We start from the raw sequence: 23,054 nt of genomic DNA on the forward strand, positions 1-23,054 counted from the left end.
GTTACTTCTTTTTCATTTCTAATTCTATTGATTTGAGTCTTCTCCCTTTTTTTTCTTGATGTGTCTGGCTAATGGTTCATCAATTTTGTTTACCTTCTCAAAGAACCAGCTTTTAGTTTTATTGATCTTTGCTATCGTTTCCTTCATTTCTTTTTCATTTATTTCTGATCTGATCTTTATAATTTCTTTCCTTCTGCTAAATTTGGGGTTGTTTGTTCTTCTTTCTCTAATTGCTTTAGGTGCAAAGTTAGGTTGTTTATTCGAGATGTTTCCTGTTTCTTAAGGTATTATTGTATTACTATAAACTTCCCTCTTAGAACTGCTTTTGCTGCATTCCATAGGTTGTCGGTTGTCGTGTCTCCATTGTCATTTGTTTCTAAGTATTTTTTCATTTCCTCTTTGTTTTCTTCAGTGATCACTTCTTTATTAAGTAGTGTATTGGTTAGCCTCCACAATTTTCTATTTTTTACAGATCTTTTCCTATAATTGATATCTAGTCTCATAGCGTTGTGGTCGGAAAAGATATTTGTTATGATTTCAATTTTCTTAAATTTACCAAGGATAGATTTGTGACCCAAGATATGATCTATCCTGGAGAATGTTCCATGAGCACTTGAGAAAAATGTGTATTCTGTTATTGTTGGATGGAATGTCCTGTAAATATCAATTAAGTCCATTCTTTGTCTCTTATAATAGTTTTTATTTTAAAGTCTATTTTGTCTGATATGAGAATTGCTACTCCAGCTTTCTTCTGATTTCCATTTCAGCTTCTTCTTTTTATGTGTTGTTCCAGGGCTGCATTTTGAGAACTTGGTGCCAGGAGCTAATTTGCTGTTTTAAATCCATCATTGTTATGCTGAGCCACATCCTGAGGTTAAGAATTTAACTGAACAGTTGAATAAAAGAATAAATTGCTAATAAAATATCAAATAAACCATAACATCTTTTTCATTGCTTTCCATGTGTTTGATTATGGTTTTCCCCAAAGACAGATATTCAGATGCTGTAGTGAAGACTCAACAAATAGGGTTTAAGATTTCATAAGTTTAAAGTCAATGCAATATGGACCATGAGGCAATACAAAATATGAATTAGAGGCTAGGCCTCTAAACTTCAAATCAAATGTAAGGAGATATAAAAATACAAGTAATAATATGAGACTGTATGTGATAAGTGAATCATATCCCTTTAGAGATTTTCATTAATTCATGTTTCAACTACTTCAGTACTTAAACAAATACATCTAGATCCCATCAGGAAACTTGAGTTTTGGTCCATATTTTCCCCTAAATAACTTGTCTATGACATGTCATTGTGAGACTATTTCCTCATCTTCAAAATGAAGAGATTGAACTAGATGGCTCCTAAATATCCTTGTAGTGCTATTATATTATGATTCTTTACCACCTTAATGTTACTTTCTGAATTTGCTCACTGATTTTTTCTTCACTGATATCATACAGATAGCATTTGCTTTAAAGAATGATTAGATATTGGAACTTACCATCTTTTTTATGAATTAAATATATGAGGGGCCTCTTGCTCATTAATTCTTAGTGTCATTGTGTGAGACACACATTTTACCTGGAATATCTTGTCTATATTTTGTCAACTTTTATTTTTCACAGTGCAAGAATCCATACATTATTCACAAAAATCCACTAGTTATACTACCAATAATGGAACAACTAGTAATTCAGTAATTATTAGAGTCAAGGTCCAGTTCTGAATTGCTAGTCAGGGGAGCTGATATAAATTTTGGAAACTTTTCCTGATACATTTTCATTTTCAGGGCGCTCAGCCCCAGCAGTCCTAAGCAGGATCCCTTTGTTTAAATCATTGCCATCATATTTTCTGCCCAGATTTACCCTAGGATTTTGGACAGGCCTATTTGAGCGATTGTAATTCAGTAATGCTAAATATGGCAAGAAAATATCTGGAAATGTACAAATGTATACCATCATTTCAGAGATTAAAGCAATTTTCTTTCAGATACTTTCTTTGCCATGATTCATAGACAAGCTAGTGTGGTGAAATGTTTGCTTCATTTTGTGTTTTTCATGTATTGTATAAAGTTCAGAGTAGCAAAGCAGAGCCTCAGTGTTTCCACCAAACATAGACCGTTAGATGTTCTAGGCTGTACTTACTTCCCCTTACACCTTTGATAAGGATTCACCCTGCCCCTTAGAATCAGATTTTGCTAATAATAGTAGTTATATTTTCTTTTTATTTTTTAAATTGGGGTATAGTTGCTTTACAATTTTGTGCAGCTTCTGCTACACAACGAAGTGAACCAGCCATATATATACACATATCCCCTCCTTTTTGGATTTCCTTCCCATTTAGGTCACCACAGAGCACTGAGTAGAGTTCCCTGTGCTATACAGCGGGTCCTCATTAGTTATCTATTTTGTACCTAGTGGTGTATATATGTTAATCCCAATCTCCCAATTCACCCCACCACTCCCCCTTACCCCCCTGGTCCACATGTTTGTTCTCTACATCTATGTCTCTATTTCTGCTTTGCAAGTAGTTCATCTGTACCATTTTCATCTATACCACTCATCTGTCCCATTCCACATATGTGTTTATATACAATATTTGTTTTTCTCTTTCTGGCTTACTTCACTCTGTATGACAGTCTCTAGGTCCATCCACGTCTCTACAAATGACCCAATTTCACTCCTTTTTATGGCTGAGTAATATTCCATTGTATATATGTACCACATCTTCTTTATCCGTTCATCTGTTGGTGGACATTTAGGTTGCTTCCACGTTCTGGGTGTTGTAAATAGTGCTGCAGTGAACATTGGGGTGCATGTGTCTTTTTGAATTATGGTTTTCTCAGGGTATATCCCAGTAATGGGACTGCTGGGTCATATGGTAGTTCTATTTTTAGTTTTTTAAGGAACCTTCACTCTTTTGCAACAACCAATACCTGCCTTGTTTTCTTTGATTTGTATTTGCATGGGAGAATGATTTCACTGAATTCTAAAATACTGTTTTAAATCGGCCAGATTTTTTTTTCTTTTTGGCCCATGGTACCAGTGCACCAGTAGATGGTTAGGGATTTCAATACTATTTAAAAATAATTTAGTTGAATTCACTAGGCGTTTTGAAGGGCATTGGTGGAGTACAGATTGATCTATTTTTAGTACCTATTTCCTGATACATTTCTATGGTTTTGCTGGATATAGACTTCCTAGGAGGAAGAATTTCAAACTTAAGCACTCATATTTTATCTTTGGGTTTTTTATTCCTACCTCTTTGTACCATTATATAGAGTTTTAAAAATTGTCTTATATTATTACAAAAGAAAGTAATTATACTACAAGTGTTGGCACACTTTCAGAGGTGGCCTGCCATGTTTTCATTTATTTGGTCCCTCAGTATATAAGAAGGAGGCCAGCAAAAGGGTATAAAGACTACTTTGTGTTTCATCCTCTTAATTCTTCTTTCTAAGGTAACTCTCATAAGGAAGGTAGCCCATTCTTTAGCAGAAGTGCCAGCAAGGATATTCACTAGAAATTCATTCCTTCTAGCATTTCAGAGTGCTTCCTCTGACAATGTTGTTTTAGATGGATTTTAGTGCATGGTGAGCTCTGTCTAAAACAACTGTCCAGAGCTCTTAATAGACACCAGAACACATTAGTAAGAGTTTTGGAATTTCTCAGACAATTTCACATTATGCTGTTTGTTTTCTCTGTGCTGTTTTCAATTGGGAATCAGACCCATATTTAATGCTTTTTCAGATTTTCAAACTGTCCATTGTAAGAAGTTATTACAGGAGTTGAAAATTACTTTGTTAAAGGATATTATTTATAAATTAGACTTGGGTTTACTTTTGGCTTGTGCTGTGCAGCATAGACCTGTTAAAGAAATGTAACCAGTCTTCAATTACATTAAGAAATTGTCCCTGTTTTAAAAGGAATGGTTCTGGTTTTAGGTATAACAGCTGCAGCAATGGCTGAGGCAATGAAGCTGCAGAAGATGAAGCTTATGGCTATGAACACTCTTCAGGGAAATGGAAGCCAAAATGGGGCTGAATCAGAGCCTGAGGATCTTAATTCTAATACAGGTGAGTGTCTTCAGGAATCCAAAGCAGGTGACTCTCATTGCTTTATTCTGGGAAGAGAGAGAGGAGGGCTGAGGGGAGAGGAGAGAATAATATGTATACTTTGATTATCAGCAGTTAGTACAAAAGGAGGCTTAACCCTACCTCTAACTTGTACATTGAAATTAGAAAACTATTATGGGTCAGAATCCCATTTCAGGAAACATTGATTTATCTCCATTGTTTTGTTGTGGTGGTGTTAAATTCTAATTTTTATAGTGCTAACTATTGCACCTTTTGATTGCTAAAAGCTGCCTCCTTCAGTTTCACCTCAGGCTTCTTCATTTTTCTCTAAATAATTTGCCACTGAAATGCAGTTCTGAGAATACACCTTTGTTTCAAGCTGGAGTACCACCTCCTTAGATAATTGAGGGTGCTGCGAGACTTGAGGTATTATTGGCAGGGGCTAAAGAAAAAATGTAGAACAAGAAGAAGCAAAGAAAAAATGATGGAAAAAGGGGAGACAAGAGAAAGTTCCCTGTGGAGTGGAATGTCCCTTCCTTTCTTAGTAACTGTTTTTTTTTCCTTGACCCTGTGTTAACTGTACCTTGACTTGATCATAAGATCACCCCTGAGATCTCTTTTGGAAATAGGTGGGATTATAACTATCAACATACATGAATGGATAAATAAATAAAGTGTAATTTTAGTGGGGAATAATAAGGGGCAACCTAGGATGGTCTTAGGAGCCACAGGCTTCCAATCTGCATTTGCAGTTAAATTCAATATAATGTGATAGGCAAATAGGTAGCAGCCTTTTCTCTCTTCTTTTCGCCTTCTAGAATTTCAAGCATGGTAAGTCTTTATTTTGGAGGGAAAAGGAGAGAGGAATTAAAGAGGGACATTATTGAGTCAAATCAGTATGATAAACTCATTTAAAGCTGAAGTGTTCATGGTGAATTATAGAGTGAGAATGGTTTTCAACCAGTGCTCACAGTGGGGAATAAATGGAAACATGCTCAGTTTTACATTGTGTAAGTTTGAGGTGTACAAAGTGTTGATTTGATACACTTATACATTACAATATGATTATCACAACAGTGTTAACTAACACCTCTATCATGTCATAATTATCATTTCTTTTGTGTAGTGAGAAATTTGAAGATTGTATCTCTTAGCAACTTTCAGGTATTTAATAGAGTATCATTAACACTAATCACAATGTTGTACATTACATTCCCCAAATTTATTCATCTTCTATCTCCCATGTTAACTCATTTATTTCTTACCAAATTTTTGGAAAAAAGGGAAATTTTAATATTCCAATTTTTGCAGATTGGGAAACAGAGGAAGAGAGTGTTTTGGTTTTGCTCATAATCACAAAGCTAGTAAGTGGCAGAGCTAAGTTTCAATCCCATATATGGTTAAGTCCAAAATGTTTATTCTTTTCACATTCTTCCTCCACTTCAATGTTGTTTTGCAACAGGAATTTTTTTTAAAATTTATGTTCATTTTTGGCTGTGTTGTGTCTTCATTGCTACATATGGGCTTTCTCTAGTTGTGGTGAGCGGGGGCTACTCTTCATTGCAGTGTGCAGGTTTCTCATTGCGGTGTCTTCTCTTGTTGTGTAGCATGGGCTCTAGGCTTCAGTAGTTGCAGCACGCTGGCTCAGTAGTTGTGGCTCATGGGGCTCTAGAGCACAGGCTCAGTAGTTGTGGCACATGGCCTTAGTTGCTCCATGGCAGGTGGGACCAGGGCTCGAACCCATGTCCCCTGCATTGGCAGGAGGATTCTTAACCACTGGGCCACCAGGGAAACCCAGGAATTTTATTTTATTTAACCTCTGGAATAAAGTTGTTTTTATCATGAGGATACAGTAATAAATTTATGATCAATTTCCTAGTCTTAACGCCTCTCTTAACTGATACTGGCTTTAAAATTTTTTGGTGTCTTGGAAGTGACCAACATTTTACAGGAAGCCACTTGCAAATAAAAAGAATTTTTTGTACCAATAAAAATTAGTAGGATCTCAAGGAATAATTTCTGTCATGTTTTTCTCAGGTATACCAGTTTCTGAAAAAGACTTTCTATAAAACTTCTATGTTGTTCCTTTATAACAAGACAACAAAAAATTTTTGGAGAGCTATACTGGTTACCTAATTTCTAACTTAGTAAATAGTTAATTTTCCTGGTTAACTATAAGCTGACTTAACTCCAGGTATCCATCTTTGTGAAAAAAGAATTAGGTTTCCATCTATGTAGGTTATACTTGATGTTATAGAAATGGAATTAGAGTAGTCACTGTGCTTGACTTTAAATGTAAATGGATTAAACTCACCAATTAAAATGCACTGAATGGATGAATGGATTAAAAAATTAAGATCCAGCAATATGGTTAGGTTGAAAGTGAAGTGATGGAAAAAGATATACCATGCAAATGGTAACCAAAATAAAGTAAAAGTGGCTATAGTTATATCAGAAAAAATGGACTTTAAGTCTTAAACTATTTTTAGAAACAAAGAAGGTCATTATATAATTATAAAAGGGTCAATTCAATAGGAAAATATAACATTTATAAATATATGTGTACCCAGTAGCATAACACTTAAATGTATAAGGAAAACATTGACAGATCTGAAGGCAGAAATTGACAGCAATACAATAATAGTAGGGGAATTCAATATCCCACTTACAATAATGGATACAACATCCAGACAGAAAAGCAATAAAGAAAAATCTTACTTGAACAACACTCTAAACCAAATGGACATAAAAGAAACTTACAGAACTTTCTACCTAACAGCAGAAGAATACACATTCTTTTCAAGCACACATAGACCATTTTTCTGGATAGATCCCATGTTAGGTCACAAACCAAGTCTTGACAAATTTACAAAGATTAAAATTATACCAAGTATCTTTTCCAACCACAGTGAAATGAAACTAGAAATCAATGACAGCAAGAAAATGGGAAAATTTATAAATATGTGGAAAATAAGCAATACTCTCCTGAGCAACCATTGAGGAAAATCAAGAGAGGAAATCAAAAGAACATTTAAAAAGTATCTAGAGACAAATAAAAATGAAAATAAAACATACCAAAACTATGGAATGCAGCAAAAGTAGTACTAAGAGGGAAATTTATATTTAAAAAATACAAAGTATCAAATAAGCAATCTAATTTTACTCCTCAAGGAACTAGAAAAAGAACAAACCAAGTCAAAAGTTAGCAGAAGGAAATAATAAATAAATTAAAATAAATAAATAAATAAATAAATCAAGTGGAGGATTAGAAAGCAATAGAAAAAAATCAACACAACTAAGGTTGTTTTTTTTTTGAAAAGATAAAATCAACAAAACCTTAATTAGACAAAGATAAAAGAGAGAAGACTTAGATAAATAAAATCAGGAATAAAAGAGCAGGCATTTAAATGGTACCTCAGTAACATAAAGGATCACACAGGACTAATAAGCACAATTACACATGAACAGAATGGATAACCTAGAAGAATTTGATAAATTCCTAGAAATATACAACCTACCAAAACTCAATCAAGAGGAAATAGAAACATGGATAAATCAATTACTAGTAATGAAGTTGAATCAGCAATCAAAAACAAAAACAAAAAACAAAAAAGCCACCACCACCAACAACAACAACCCAAGTCCAAATGGTTTCTATGGTGAATTTTACCAACATCTAAAAAATTAACTCCAATCTTTTTCAAACTCTTCCAAAAATTGAATGGGAGGGAGTACTCCCAAACTCATTTTACAAATCCAGCATTACTCTGATAATAATTCCAGATAAAGATGCTGCAAGAAAAAATTAAAGGCCAATATTACTGATGAGTATAGAGGCATAAATTCTCAATAAAATACTAGCAAACCAATTTTAACAGCACATTAAAAGGATCATACACCATGACAAAGAGGGATTTATCCCTGGAATGCAATGTTGGTTTAACATATGCAAATAATCAGTGTGATACAAAAAAATTAATGAAAGAATAAAACCACATGATTATCTTAATGGGCACAGAAAAAGCATTTGATAAAGTTCAACATCCATTTATGATTAAAACTCAACGAAAAGGTGTAGAAGAAAATTAACTCACAGCTTATAGACCATATATGAAAAACCCACAGCTAACATCATAATCAATGGAGAAAAACATAAAGCTTTCCCTCTATGTTCTGGTACAAAACAAGGATGCCCACTCTCAACACCTGCCCAACATATTACTGGAAGTCCTAGCCAGAGCAATTAGGTAACTTAAAAGAATAAATAGCACCCAAATATGAAAGGAAGAAGTAAAGTTATTTCTGTTTGCAGATGACATGATCATATATGTAGAAAATTCAACAACAACAATAAAACAATTATAACTAAAAAATGAATTCAGTAAAGATGCAGTATACAAAATCAATATACAATATGTTAAGATGACAGAGTAGGAGGACACTGAGCTCACTTGCCTTCACAAGCACATCAAAAATACACCTACATGTGGAGCAGCTCTTTCTGAATATGAGCTGGAGACTGGCAGAATGGCTTTTCTGCAACCAAGGCTGTAAAGAGTGATCCATGCCGAGTCTGGCAGGAAGGGAGGAGAAGTGATCTGGTTTGGTCCCACATCCCTAGCTGGGGACCCAGAAAAGGAGGAGGATATCATGGGCTCTGGGATCCTCTCTGGGGAGTGAAGGGTATGAGCCACATATTAGGCGCCCCAGCCATGGGGTCTGACAAGGAAGATGAGCTCCCTTAGCTTGTTTGAAAACCAGTGAGGCTTACTGGAGATCTATAAGAAACCAAGACTGCTCTTGAATAGCCCATGCACAAGCTTGCTTACTCCTGGTCACAGTGTGATGACAACAGATTGAAAAGTGCCTGGGGCTCTGGCTGGCTTGCCAGGACAACCCCAGTATGCCCGAGCCTGCACCAGGCTATTACTCCAGTCTCTCTTGCCATTGCCAATGAGAGAGTGCACACTTGGAAGGAATGAAGCTGGCTTGGACCCTGGCCCTGTCTCTGACAAGGGTGGAAGCAGCCATTGCTAGCAAGTGTGTCCTTGCCCCTTTTGTGGAGAGCAAAATTGGTTCCAGGGTGGAGACTGCCATTCCCAGTAGACTGAAATCAGCTCAGTAGTGTGGCACCAAAACCTCTGGTTCCAACCCAGTCTCTAACTAAGGTGCACATGGTGAGGAAAAAGTTAAGCCAGAACAGAAGTGCAGCACCAAACCCTCAGTCCCCAGTCATGACCCCAATCTAGAAAGAGACTAACATCAAAACCTGGAGAAAAAAAAATCTACCTCATGGCTCATGCTACAAGCCTCTTGGTCCCTGCCCCAGCCCCAGCCCTTAAAGTGGTAATGGCCACTGAGCCTAGGAGAAGCCCTGGCTCACACCTGGCTCTGGTTCTAGCCTCTCCAAATTCAGTCTTACCAACCAAGGTGGTGGCTGGACATCCAAGGGGAAGACACAGCCTGTGCTCACTTCAGATCCAGCTCTCTGACCAAAGCCACAGGGCACACACAGACTGAATAGGGGTGCTCCCACACAAGGACATGGGTTCAATATCAGGATAGGTACTGTTTCACATAATTTCATAGACACACAGAAAGTTAAACAAAATAAGACATAGGAGGGCTTCCCTGGTGGTGCAGTGGTTGAGAATCTGCCTGCCAATGCAGGGGACACGGGTTCGAGCCCTGGTCTGGGAAGATCCCACATGCCGTGGAGCAACTAGACCCGTGAGCCACAAATACTGAGCCTGCGCGTCTGGAGCCTGTGCTCTGCAACAAGAGAGGCCATGACAGTAAGAAGCCCGCGCACCGCGATGAAGAGTGGCCCCTGTTCGCCGCAACTAGAGAAAGCCCACACACAGAAACGAAGACCCAACACAGCCAAAAATAAATAAATAAATAAATAAATAAATAAAATAAGACATAGGAATATGTTTCAAATGAAAGAAAAAGGAAAAAAAAAAACCTGAAAAACTCTAATGAAACAGATAATTTACCTGATAAATAGTTCAAAGCAATAGTAATAAGAATACTAACTGAACTTGAGAAAAGAATAGATGAACACAGTGAGAATTTTAACAAAGAACTAGAAAATATTAAAAAAATAACCAGTCAGAGCTGAAGAATACAATAACTGAAATAAAAAATACACTAGAAGGAAGTAATAACAGATTAGGTGATATAGAAGAAGACATAAGTGATCTGGAAGATAGAATAATAGAAATCACCCAATCAGAAGGGCAAAAAGAAAAACAATTTTAAAATATAAGGATCGTTTAAGGGACCTTTGGGACAACATCAAGAGTACTAATATTCACATTATAGGGGTTCCAGAAGGAAAAGAGAGAGTGAAAGGGGTTGGAAATATATTTCATTAAATTATGGCTGAAAATGTCCCACATCTGAAGAAGGAAACAGATATCCAGCTACAGGAAGCACAGAGTTCTCAAGCAAGATGACCCCAAAGAGACCCACAGCAAGACATATCATAATTAAAATGGCAGAAGTTAGATAAAGAGAGAATATTAAAGTCAGCAAGAGATAAACAGAGTCACATACAAGGGAACTCCTATAAGTCTATCAACTGATTTTTCAGCAGAAACTTTGCAGGCCACAAGGGAGTAACATGATATAGTTAAAGTGCTGAAAAGGAAAAAATTTCAACCTAGAACACTCTATCCAGGAAGTTTATCATTCAGAATATACTTTAAAAGGGTGAATTTTGTGGTATATGAATTATATTTTAATAAAACATAAAAAATCACTTTGTGACAACATGGATGGACCTTGATGGCATTAAGTTTATCATTCAGAATTGAAGGAAGCCTAAAGAACTTCTCCAACAACCAAAAACTAATCAATAGTAAGCCAACCTTATAAGAAGTATTAAAGGGTCTTCTTTAGGAGAAAACGTAAGAGCTACAGTATGAAACAAGAAATTATAGGAAAGGAAAAATCCCACAGGTTAAGGCAATTATATAGTGAAAGCTGTGAATCAACAACTTAAATAAGCTAGTGCAAAGGTTAGAAGACAAAAATTGTAAAATTGATTAACAGTTAAGGGATAGGCATGAATATGTAAAACATGACATCAAAAACACAAAAGTGGATAGAGGAGTAAAAATATAGCTCTTCTAGAATGTGTTTGAACAGAAATATCAGATTAAACAAGTAAATATAGTTAGAGGTCAATGTATATGACCTCCATGGTAACCACAAATCAAAAGCCTACAATAGATATACAAAAACTACAGAGAAAGGAACACAAGCATCACACTAAAGGAAATCATCAAACTATAAAGGAAGATACTAAAAGAAGAAGAAAACAACAGAGAAGAACTACAAAAATGACCAGAAAACAAGTAAAAAAAAATGGCAATAACTACATGCCTATCAGTAGTCACTTTATATGTCAATGGACTCATTGCTCCAATCAAAAGACACAGGGTGGCTGACTGGATAAAAAAAACAAGATCCATCTATATGCTGCCTAAAACAGCCTCATTTCAGAGGTAAAGACATGCACAAACTGAAAGTGAGGGGGTGGTAAAAGATATTCCATGCAAATGGAAATGAAAAGAAAGCTGGGGTAGCAATATGCATATCAGACAAAGTAGACTTTAAAACATAGTCTATAGCAAAAGACAAAGAATTGTATTAGTAATGATACATATATCAATACAAGAAGAGGATATAACATTCATAAACATATATGTACCTAATATAGGAGCACCAAAATATACAAAGGAAATAGTAACAGAAATAAAGGGAGAAATTTACAATAATACAATAATAGTCGGGGACTTTAACTCCCCACTGGTATCAATGGACAAATCATCCTGACAGAAAATCAGTAAGTCAACAGTGACCTTAAATGAAACATTTGACCAGTTGGACTTAATAGATTTCTTTGGGACATTCCATCCAAAACCAGCAGTATACATATTCTTTTAAAGAGCACATGAAACATTCTCCAGAATAGATCACATCCTAGGTCACAAAACAAGTCTCAACAAATGTAAGAGCATAGAAATTATATCAAGCATCTTTTCTGACAACAACAGTATGAAATATAAATCAATTAGAGGGAGAAAAATGGGAAAAACACAAACAAGTGGAGTCTAAACAATATGCTACTAAAAAAACCAATGTGCCCATGAAGAAATCAAAGAGGAAATCAGAATATACCTTGAGACAAATGAAAATGAAAGCATAGCTTTTTGAAATCTATGGGGTGTACAAAATCAGTTGTAAGAGGGAAGTTTATAGCAATATAGGCCTACTTAAGGAAACAAAAAGCTAAAAAAAACAAGCTAACCTACCACCTAAAGGCATTAGAAAAAGAAAAACAAGCCCAAATTCAACAGAAGAAAGGAAATAATAAAGATCACAGAGGAAATAAATAAAATAGAGACCAAGAAAACAACAGAAAAGGGGAAGTTTTTTGAAATGATAAAATTGATAAGTGTTTAGCATCATTAAGAAAATAAATTGAGAGAACACTAATAAAATAGGACATGAAGGAGGAGAAATAGCACAGAGATATAGACAATCAGAAGATGATACTATGAGATATTACGTGCCAACAAACTGGACAATTTAGAAGAAACAATAAATTCCTAGAAACATACAAACTTCCAAGCTTGAATGAGGAAGAAATTGAAAATCTAAACAGACAATTACTAGTACTGAAATTGAATCCATAATCAAAAAACTTTCAACAAACAAAAGTCCAAGACTGGACAGATTCACAGGGGAATTCTACAGATCATATAAAGAAGGGTTAATACCTATCCTCAAACTATTCCAAAAAATTAAGAGAAGGGAACACTCCCAAATTCATTCTATGAGACCACCATTACCCTGATACCAAATCAGAAATAGACACTATAAAAAAAAAAGAGAGAGAGAATTACAGACCAATATTTCAGACTACTGTAGATGCAAAAACTCTTAACAGCATACTAGCAAACTGAATTCCACCATATATTAAAAGCATCATACACTGTGATAAAATGAGATTTATTCCAGAGATGCAAGCATGGTACAGTATCCACAGATCAATCAATGTGATACACCACATTAACAAAACGAAGGCTAAAAGTCATATGATCATCTCACCAGATGCAGAAAAGCATTTGACAATATTCAACATCCATTCATGATTAAAACTCTCAATAAAGTTGGTATAGAGGAGACATATCTCAACATATTAAAGGCCATTAATGAAAAACTCATAGCTAACATCATATTTAATTGTGAAAAGCTGAAAGCTTTTCATCTAAAATCAGGAAAAATAGGAGGATGATCACTATCACCACTTCTATTTAGCATAGTAGTATAAGTCCTAGCCACAGCAATCAGGCAAAAAAAAGAGAAATAAAATTCATCCAAATTAGAAGGATGGAAGTAAAACTGTCACTATTTGCAGATAACATGATACTTTACACAGAATACCCCAAATTCTATGCCAAAAAGCTAGTAGAACTAATAACTGAATTCATTAAAGTTGCAGGATACATAATATACAGAAAATTGTTACTTTTCTATGCACTAATAATGAACTATCAGAAAGAGAAAGCAAGAAAACAATCCAGTTTAAAATTGCATCAAAAAAGAATAAAATACCCAGGAATAAACTTGACCAAAGAGGTGAAAGACCTATACTCTGAAAACTATAGTACATTGATGAAGAAATTTGAAAATGCTACAAAGAAATAGAAGGATAACTTATTCTCTTGTATTAGAAGAATTAATATTGTTAAAATGCTCATACTACCCAAAGCAATCTACAGATTTAATGCAATCCCTATCAAAATACCCATGACATTTTTCACAGAACTAGAACAAATAATCTTACAATTTATATGGAACACCAAAAGACTCCTAATTGCCAAAGCAACCTTGAGAAAAATAACAAACCTGGCGATATCACATTCTCTGACTTCAGATAATACTACACAGCTACAGTAACCCTAACAGCATGGTTCTGGCACCAAAAACAGACACATAGATCAATGGGATAGAATAGAGAGCTCAGAAATAAATCCACATAGCTATAGTCAATTAATCTATGACAGAGGAGGCAAAAATATACAATGGAAAAAGGAATATCTCTTCAGTAAATGGTGCTGAGAAAACTGGACAGCTACTTGTAAAAGTATGAGATTAGAATATTTCCTCACACTATATAAAAAAACAATTTATTAAAGATCAAAACATAAGACCTGAAACCATAAAACTCCTAGAAAAGAACATAGTCAAAACACACTTTGAAATAAATTATAGGAATATTATTTTGAATCTTTTTCCTAAGGCAAAAGAAATGAAAGTAAAAATAAACAAATGTGACTTAAACTTAAAAACCTCTGCACTGAAAAGGAAACCATTGACAAAATGAAAAGACGACCTACTGAATGGCTGAAAATATCTGCAAATGTTATGATTAATAAGGGGTTAATATCCAATATATATAAACAGCTCATATAAGTCAATAACAACAACAACAACAACAAAAATCCAACCCAGTCAATAAATGGACAGAAGACCTGAATAGATCTTTTACCAAAGAAGACATGCAGATGGCCATCAGGCACATTAAAAGATGCTCAACATTGCTAATTGTCAGAGAAATGCAAATCAAAACTACAGTGAGATATTACCTCACACCTGTTAGAATGGCTATCATGAAAAAGAACACAAGTAACAAATGTTGGTGGGGATGCAGAGAAAATGGAGCCCTTGAACACTGTTGGTGGGAATGTAAATTGTAAGTAAACTAAAAATAAATCTACCATGTGATCCAGCAATTCCACTCCTTGGTATATATCTGAAGATAACAAAAACACTCATTCAAAAAGATACATGCACCCCAATGTTCATAGTAGCATCATTTACAATAACCAATATATGGAAACAAGCCAAGTGTCCATCAACAGATAAATGGATAAAGAAGATGTGGGATACATATACAAGGAATATTACTCAGCCTTTATAAAAAGAATGAAATTCTGCCATATGCAACAACATGCTTGGGCCTAGAAAATATTATGCTTAGTGGAATAAGTCAGACAGAGAAAGACAAATACTATATGATATCACTTACATGTGGAATCTAAAAAAATACAGAAAACTAGTGAATATAACAAAAAAGAAAGAGACTCACAGATATAGAGAACAAACTAGTGGTTACCAGTGGGGAATGGGAAAAGGAGAGGGGCAAGATAGGGTTATAGGATTAAGAGATACAAATTACTATGTATAAAATAGATAAGATACAATGTGTGTAATGTACAGCACAGGGAATATAGTCAGTATTTTATAATTATTTTAAATGAAGTATACTCTATAAAAATATTGAATCACTAAGCTGTATGTCTGAAACCAATATAATATTGTAAATCAACTATAATTCAGTATAAAAAGGAAAAAAATTGATATACAAAAATTAGTTGTGTTTCTATACACACACAATAAAGTATCCAAAAATCAATTAAAGAAACAATCATTTACAATAGCAACAAAAAAGAATAAGGACTTCCCTGGCGGTCAAGTGGTTAAGGCTCTGAGCTTCCACTGCAGGGGGCACAGGTTCAATCCCTGGTCAGGGAACTAAGATCCCTCATGCCATCCAGTGTGGCCAAAAAAAAATTAAATACTTAGGAATAAACTTATTGATCAGGGTAAAAGACTTGTACACTGAAAATTACAATATAGTGAAAGAAATTAAAGACACAGATAAGTGGAAAAATACCCCATGTTCATGGATTAGAAGAATTAGTATTGTTTAAATGTTTATACTAACCAGTGTGATCAGCAAATTCAATTGCAATCCTTATGAAAATTCCAATGTCATTTTTCATGGACATAGAACAAACAATCCTAAAATTTTTATGGGACCACAAAATACCCTGAATAGCCAAAGTGGTCTTGAGAAAGAAGAAATCTGGAGACACCACACTGCCTGATTTCAAAATATACTGCAAAGCTATAATTATCAAAACAGTACAGTAATGGCATAAAACACACACATATACCAAGGAAAAGAATGGAAAGACCAGAAATAAATCCATGCATTTATAGTCAACTGATCTGTGACACAGATACCAAGAACACACAAATGGGGAATGAATAGTGTCTTTAATAGATGGTGTTGGGAGAAGAAGATATCCACATGAAATTAATAAAATTGAATCCTTATTTTGCACCATATACAAAAATCAACTTCAGATGTATAAACGCTGAAATGTAAGACCTTTAAAAGTAAAACTACTAGAATAAAACATAGGGAAAAGTGCTTCTTGATGTTGATTTGGGAGATGATTTTTTGAGTATGACACCAAGAACAAAAGCAGCAAAAGCAAATGGGATTTCATAAACCTAAAAAGCTTCTGCACAGCAAAAGAAGCAATCAACAGAGTGAAAGGCCAGTCTATGAAGTGGGAGAAAATATTTTCAAACTATATATCTGATGAGGGGGCTGAAATCCAAAATATATAAGGGCCTCAAACAATTCAATAGCCATAACACCCCCCCATAATGGGCAATGGATCTGAATAAGCACTTCTCTAATAAAGAAATACAAATGACCAACAGGTATTTAAAATTGTGCTCTACTTCAGTAATCATTATGGAAATGTAAATCAAAACCATGAACTATTACCTCACACCTGTTAGAATTGTTACTATCAGAAAGACAAAAAGATAATATGTATTGGCAAGAATGTGGAAGGAAGAGAACCCTTGTACACTGCTGGTTGGAATGTAAATTTGTACAACCATTATAGAAAATAGCATGGAGGTTTTTCAAAAAATTAAAAAATAGAACTTGTTTATGATCTAGCAATCCCATTTCTGGGTGTATTTTTAAAGGCAATGAAATCAGGATCTCAAAATGATATCTGCACTCCCATATTCATTGCAGCATTGTTCGCAATAGCCAAGATATGGAAACAACTAAAATGTCTCTCCAAAGATGAATGGATAAAGAATTTTGTATATATATACAAAATGCAATATTATTCAGCCTTTTAAAAAAACACAAATCCCTCCATTTGCAAAAACATGGATGAACCTATAAGACATGCTAAGTGAAATAAGCCAGATGCAGAAAGACAAATACTACATGATCTCATTCATATGTTAGATTATAAAGTAGTCTAACTCATGGAAGAAGAGAGTAGGAGAGTAGAGCAGTGGTTACCAGTGGCTGGGGGTGGGGAAAATAGGGAGATCTTGGTCAAGGTGTACAAAGTTTCAGTTTTACAAGATGAAAAATATTTGGAGATCTAATGTACAACTATGTGACTACAGTTAACAATTCTAAATTGTATACTTGAAATTTACTAGGTATTCTCACCACAAAAAATGAAAAAAATAAATAAAATCCTAACTATACAAGGTGATGGATATGTTAATTTACTTGATTATAGTGATTATTTCACAATGTATATGTATATCAAATCAAGTGTATATCTTAAATATATACAATTTTTATTTGTCAATTATACTTCATTAAATGGAAAAACGTTTGGATAAATGAAATCTGTGTTCACTGGAAAATAATAAGCTACAGCTTTAAAGTGATCATTTACAAATGGAAATTCCTATCAAGAATGTTAGATATGAAAATTTTTGATAATCCATGTACTAGTATATCTTTGATGCCCTTTGGGTAACCTATTACAGGATTTAAACTGGTTGTATCCTTTAACATGTTTTAGGTAAAAGACTGGGCTTGATTTTTCTTTTTGAAAAATTTCCATGGTTATAACCTTTGATTTATTTTAGTGTCTTCCAAGAAAGCAAAGAAGCAGGTAGACAGTGAAAAGGAAGACATCAGTTAACAGCATCTAAGTCTGATTACTGTTAATGGACATGGTCTTTCTGAACGTTTTGGTTCAAGCATTAATGGGAAATCAGATATTCAAACCAAAAAAAAAAAAAACTGGAGAAACACAAAGGCTCTATTTACAAGATAGGTACTAGATCCAATCAGGCAAAGAAAAATCAGTCAATGCAGTTATAATATTAAATTAAATTGTGAGGCATCATATGAGGAAAAAACATATTGAATGTTTTATATAATTTGTGTGTTCACCTAGAGTCTGAGCATTAAATTATGATCTAATGTTATTATGAATTCCAATGGTATGGTTGAAGTGACTAGCAAATGATAGACATTCCTAAATGTCCAGTATGTGAATGAAATAAGCCATGTAGCTAGTGACCATTAATTGCCACTCCATAAGGGATTATAATAATTCTTGAATAGGTTTTTTAACTAAATTTAATTTTCATCCACAATGTACAATAGTCCAACAATGAAAAAAAGCAATACATTGACACTGTGAGGAGAAAAGACAAAAATTACTGACTTTCAAATGCTTATGATCTAGGAGAAGAAACATTAAAGTGAATCAATGAATAAATGACCATACTCTGAGAAGATATGTGATAAAAGCAATGAGAGGAACAAAGAACTGTGAGAATAAAGAGAAGGAAGAAAATTCTTCTGAATAAGAGAATCAGGAAGGAATTCAAGCTTAGGATGTGACATTTGAACTCGTCTTTGAAGGATGTCAAATTGAAAATGAGAAAAATGGATAGATTTAAATTATGTGTTAAGGAGACTGTATGAGTGATTCCCCAGGGCAGTCGTTTTCAAATAGTGGTTCTCAGAGCCCTTGGCTTATCTCTAAGAGTTGGGTAAGAGTTGACTTTTTGCTTGAGGAAATATTATGTTTGATAACCAGAAAGTTTTAATTAATTGCATTCTTAGGTTAACTATAAAGCACCTGTTATTTATATTTTTATTGGCAAGTATTTCTAAAATTAAATTTTAGAGATCTAAGTGACTTGAAATAAAGTACAATCCCCTCATACTACAGATGATGCTTGGAGGATGAGAAATTGGCTTATTTGTGGTCACACAGATAGGTAATGAAAGAGCTGGCAGTGATCTTTCTGCTATAACATTATGTTTCTGATATTTGAACTGATTTTCCAGTATAGTCTAAGGTATATAATAAAACTTATTTCCTTTATATTGAGTCTTAATCAATCAATAAGCCTGGAGATGGAGATGCAGATGATAAAGGAGACTGTCCCTAATTTAGACTGACTGAAGTTCTATTTACATGGTCAGCCCTAAGGTCAGACTTGACCCGACCTCAGGATCTACTGTGGGCATTACTATTTGACTCTATTTCTGACAGGTTTTGTTTCTTGATATTACCCTCTTTCTCCTAAATTAAGTGTGGTATAGAACAGAAGTGTTTATAGTTCTGAAACTAGGTCCAATTAATTAAGCCTTAAAATATGCTAAACCCACAAATATTCCAAATGATGAAAAATGATTTAGAATTTTCTATCATTTTAAAAAATATAGCTCAATGACTTATATCTCAGCTCTTAAATCAATCTGAGTGAATGTTTTAATTTTTCCCTCATGGGCAACATTTGTTTTTATAAGGCAAAATTGTAAATAGAAATGAATAATCTCTCTTAATCCCATTTATCTGTGGCCGTGTGAGCATTTTACCTTAGAGGAAGATGTTTAGCTCCTATAAGCCATTTTCACAACCATCTATATAACCAGAAAACTCAAGAAAGGAGGAGTATTCTTTTCATTTCAGAAGGAACATACTCTATTTTAAACATCATATTGTGGCAGGATTGCCATTCAATTTCATCCTTGTTACTAGTTGCTAAATCCCTGAAAATAAAGTATGACAGCTGTAAAAATATATCAAATATTCAATGAAAATTTTTATTGGTGTTATTATGTTTACAGTTTTGTCATTTAAAAAATAATTATATTTTAGTTTGCACATTTCTCATAACTTCTTATTCCAACCCCCATTACATGCTTGACTCTTGTCATTTAACTTTTGTTTATGATAAATTTTATCAAAATAAGGAGTGAAACATCACCTTTTCCATACTTGACAGGAAAATGTGCAGAATGTAACATTTTCCTCCAGGGTATGGGATCAACCATTGCCTATTTTGTTCTTCAGATAACCAACAAGGGTAATCACAGAGCACATGCTCCATGACCCAAGGTAGTTTTCAAATCTATTGACATATCCTGAAATAAGCAAGACAGGAAGCCTGTATTTAGTTGAGATGTTTGAATGTGAGTAAACAGGAATTTTCCTTCTGCGAATTCTTATATCACATTCTGTTTGGTTAAAATTGATATTCTTGGATGATTCTGTAAGAATAGAGCCAAAAAAATATGAAGTTATAGTTCATAACACTAGACTTTAAAAGGAAAAGCAAACATAGATGTTAGAGGATCCTTAGGCAAGAAAAACATTTTCTCTTTTGAAGACCTATAGTTTCTTTGATTCGAGTTTTTGTTTAATAGCTTCTATAATGGCTGCACCATGACTCTGCATCAAGATTTCAGCATGAATAACAACCTGTTCGTGTTTCATTTAGCTCCAAATGAGAAATTTTGTCTTTTATTGTTTTAGGAAATTAGTCTGTGTACTATTGCTCCTGGAGCTTTATAATTAATCACACTAAAGGTTATGGCTGTGGAGACTTTGTGGGAAATAGATGCTTGAATGATTATAATTGTAGCTGTCAAATCAGAAATATAGTTATACAGCAGCAGGTCCTTTTTTTTTTTTTTTTTTTTTTACTATAACAAAGATTTCAAGAGTTGCCCATTTACTTGTAGAAAAAAATGGAGTATTTTTAAACTGCATTGCTTATTTCAGGAAGAACTTTGCACAGTGACTTCCTCTGGAGAATCCAAGATGATTTTCATGTAAATCTTTATCTTCTGAGTCCCTGCTTGTTCTGACTTTTGTGTTGATTTAGCTTCTGAGCAGATGTTAAGTATTTTACCTTTAGAAAATATAGTTTATAGTGGAAAGAATCAAAGTATATGTGGTTGATTAACCTGCAAAGTAGAATTAGAAAATCCCAAGGTTACCTCTTTTTCTTTATTTTATCCAAACACCTCATTGGATATGGAGCAAGATGTTTCTAGATAATCAAGTGAAGCATGCATGTTTTCATTAGATCCTGACACTAAGAACTGTTTTAGATGGCTTTTCTCATAGAACTGTAAACTTTTAGCACACTATCCATCTTTCTTCCATGCCTATGACCCCTTAAAAAGGATGTAAAAAAGGATAACTCGTTGTATTTTTAAAGACCCTTCTAAAAATTTATTCCAGGAATAAGCAACTCTCACTATTGGAGAATTATGGTGTCTACTCTTAATAATTCATGTAGTGGATTAGGAACTTGTTTTGTCAGTGTTACTAAGGCAGTTTGTATAAAATTACCTCCAAGTTAATCCTAACCATTTCATCTTCTTTACAGTGAATAATTTGAAATGATGTGATATTTCCTTATAGATCTTATTTGCTAACCTATAATCATTCTGGTTTTTTCCCTTAATCTTCCACCTTCCTCCTGCCCCCATATAGAATATCATTAGAACAAAGGGCAGAAATCTACTCCTGAGGAAGAATCTAGCCAGTGTTGGGTCTACTGTCTTGGTTCCTACATGTTATATACTCCTTAAGCATTTCTGTGTTTTTTGTGCATTAATACTAAATACCTAGCTCTGGTACAGTTTTGTCCTGTAATTTTGAATGAGTCCTTTCCTCTCTTTGGGCCTTAGATACAATGAAGGAGTTTGAAATATTATTTATTGCCGTTGAATTCTAATCTTCATTTCTATGATTCTCAAACATCATCTGTTTGTACCCATAGTCTGCTTGTATTGTTTTTACTTAACAGGTGCTCTCCTGAATCCAGTGCTCTGACATTCCATATCATTCATTTCTTATTGAGTCTTCATTTAGTGATGTCACTTCAGATTCTGAATTCATCTTCAGAAGTTTTGGGCTAGTGTCACCTGATCAAAATTATGCCTATGTCCATATTCAGGGCACTGATACAAACATTTGTCTGCCCTTGGGAATCTGGGAGATATTTTATATTGTAACCCCGGAATGACATTGATCCACAGGTGACCACACTTAGAGTGCCCTTCTCCTGCCTCCTGAGAACTCTATGTAGGTGTATGACCTGCTTGGATTTTCACAGTTTATTGATGAGCCAATTGTTTAGTCTGGTCTCAAAAACCTTGATAAAGTCAAAATAAATTGCATCTATTGCTTCCCCTCTATCTCTCAGGCTGTCATTCTGTCACAGAAGGAGATTAGATTTGTCTGACAAGACTTCATCTCTAGGAAGCTATGCTGGGTTTACCCAGCATACTTTTCTCTTCAAGGTACTTGCAAATTGATTTGCAGTATCATCTAGAAAACACATGTTTTCCTTACAGATTAAATGCAAACAGGTGAAAAGTAACAGAAAAGGAAAATGTAAGTGATAGTTCTTAAACTGGACCAAAAAATATAATTTTAATTGTTTTCTCTAAAACCTTTGGAGAAATTATTGTAAATAATTTGTCATATATGTTGCTTGAGAGATTGTGTTCATAAATGGAGTTTATAATAGCTGACTTTTGTACATTTTATCATTTTAAAGGTCATTTGTGAATTAATTGGAACTTGACAAAAAATTCGATAGTAATTTGCTTATTACAGTGCCAGATTTCAAAAGCTGATTTACAGCATATATCTACCTCTTAAGAGTATATGTGTAACTATAAAATTAAAATAATAGTTATTATACACTGTCATTATTGTTCCTATTTCTTTTATAAATGACAGCTTAATATACATAAAGTTTTACATAGAACTGGGCACAGTAAATATTTTCTCACATTTAATGAATATTCACATTTAGTGAACACATTAGTGTAAGGGACCCAGAAATAACCACTATTTTTTTTCTAAATTCCATCCTTTATAATTATGTGGTACTTGGATATCATCAGTTCTTCAGTATGAATATGACCAGTGTATGCAATTAACCTAAATGCATGCATTGAACCGAAGTTCAATAAATACTTGTGTCTCTTTTGGAAAGTTTAAAA

The 23,054-nt window shown here is 34.1% G+C and overlaps 1 protein-coding gene across 1 annotated transcript in view; it reads left to right on the top strand.

The window, feature by feature from the left end:
* Positions 1-23,054, top strand: part of DACH2 (dachshund family transcription factor 2) — a 658,986-nt gene that overhangs the window by 434,756 nt on the left and 201,176 nt on the right. Inside the window, exon 4 of the mRNA XM_024129482.1 lies at positions 3,947-4,078. Coding sequence (XP_023985250.1) covers positions 3,947-4,078 — 132 coding nt within the window. The remainder of the gene's footprint in view (positions 1-3,946; positions 4,079-23,054) is intronic.

Source organism: Physeter macrocephalus, chromosome 21 (assembly GCF_002837175.3).
Source record: "Physeter macrocephalus isolate SW-GA chromosome 21, ASM283717v5, whole genome shotgun sequence".
Classification (NCBI taxonomy): Eukaryota; Metazoa; Chordata; class Mammalia; order Artiodactyla; family Physeteridae; genus Physeter; species Physeter macrocephalus.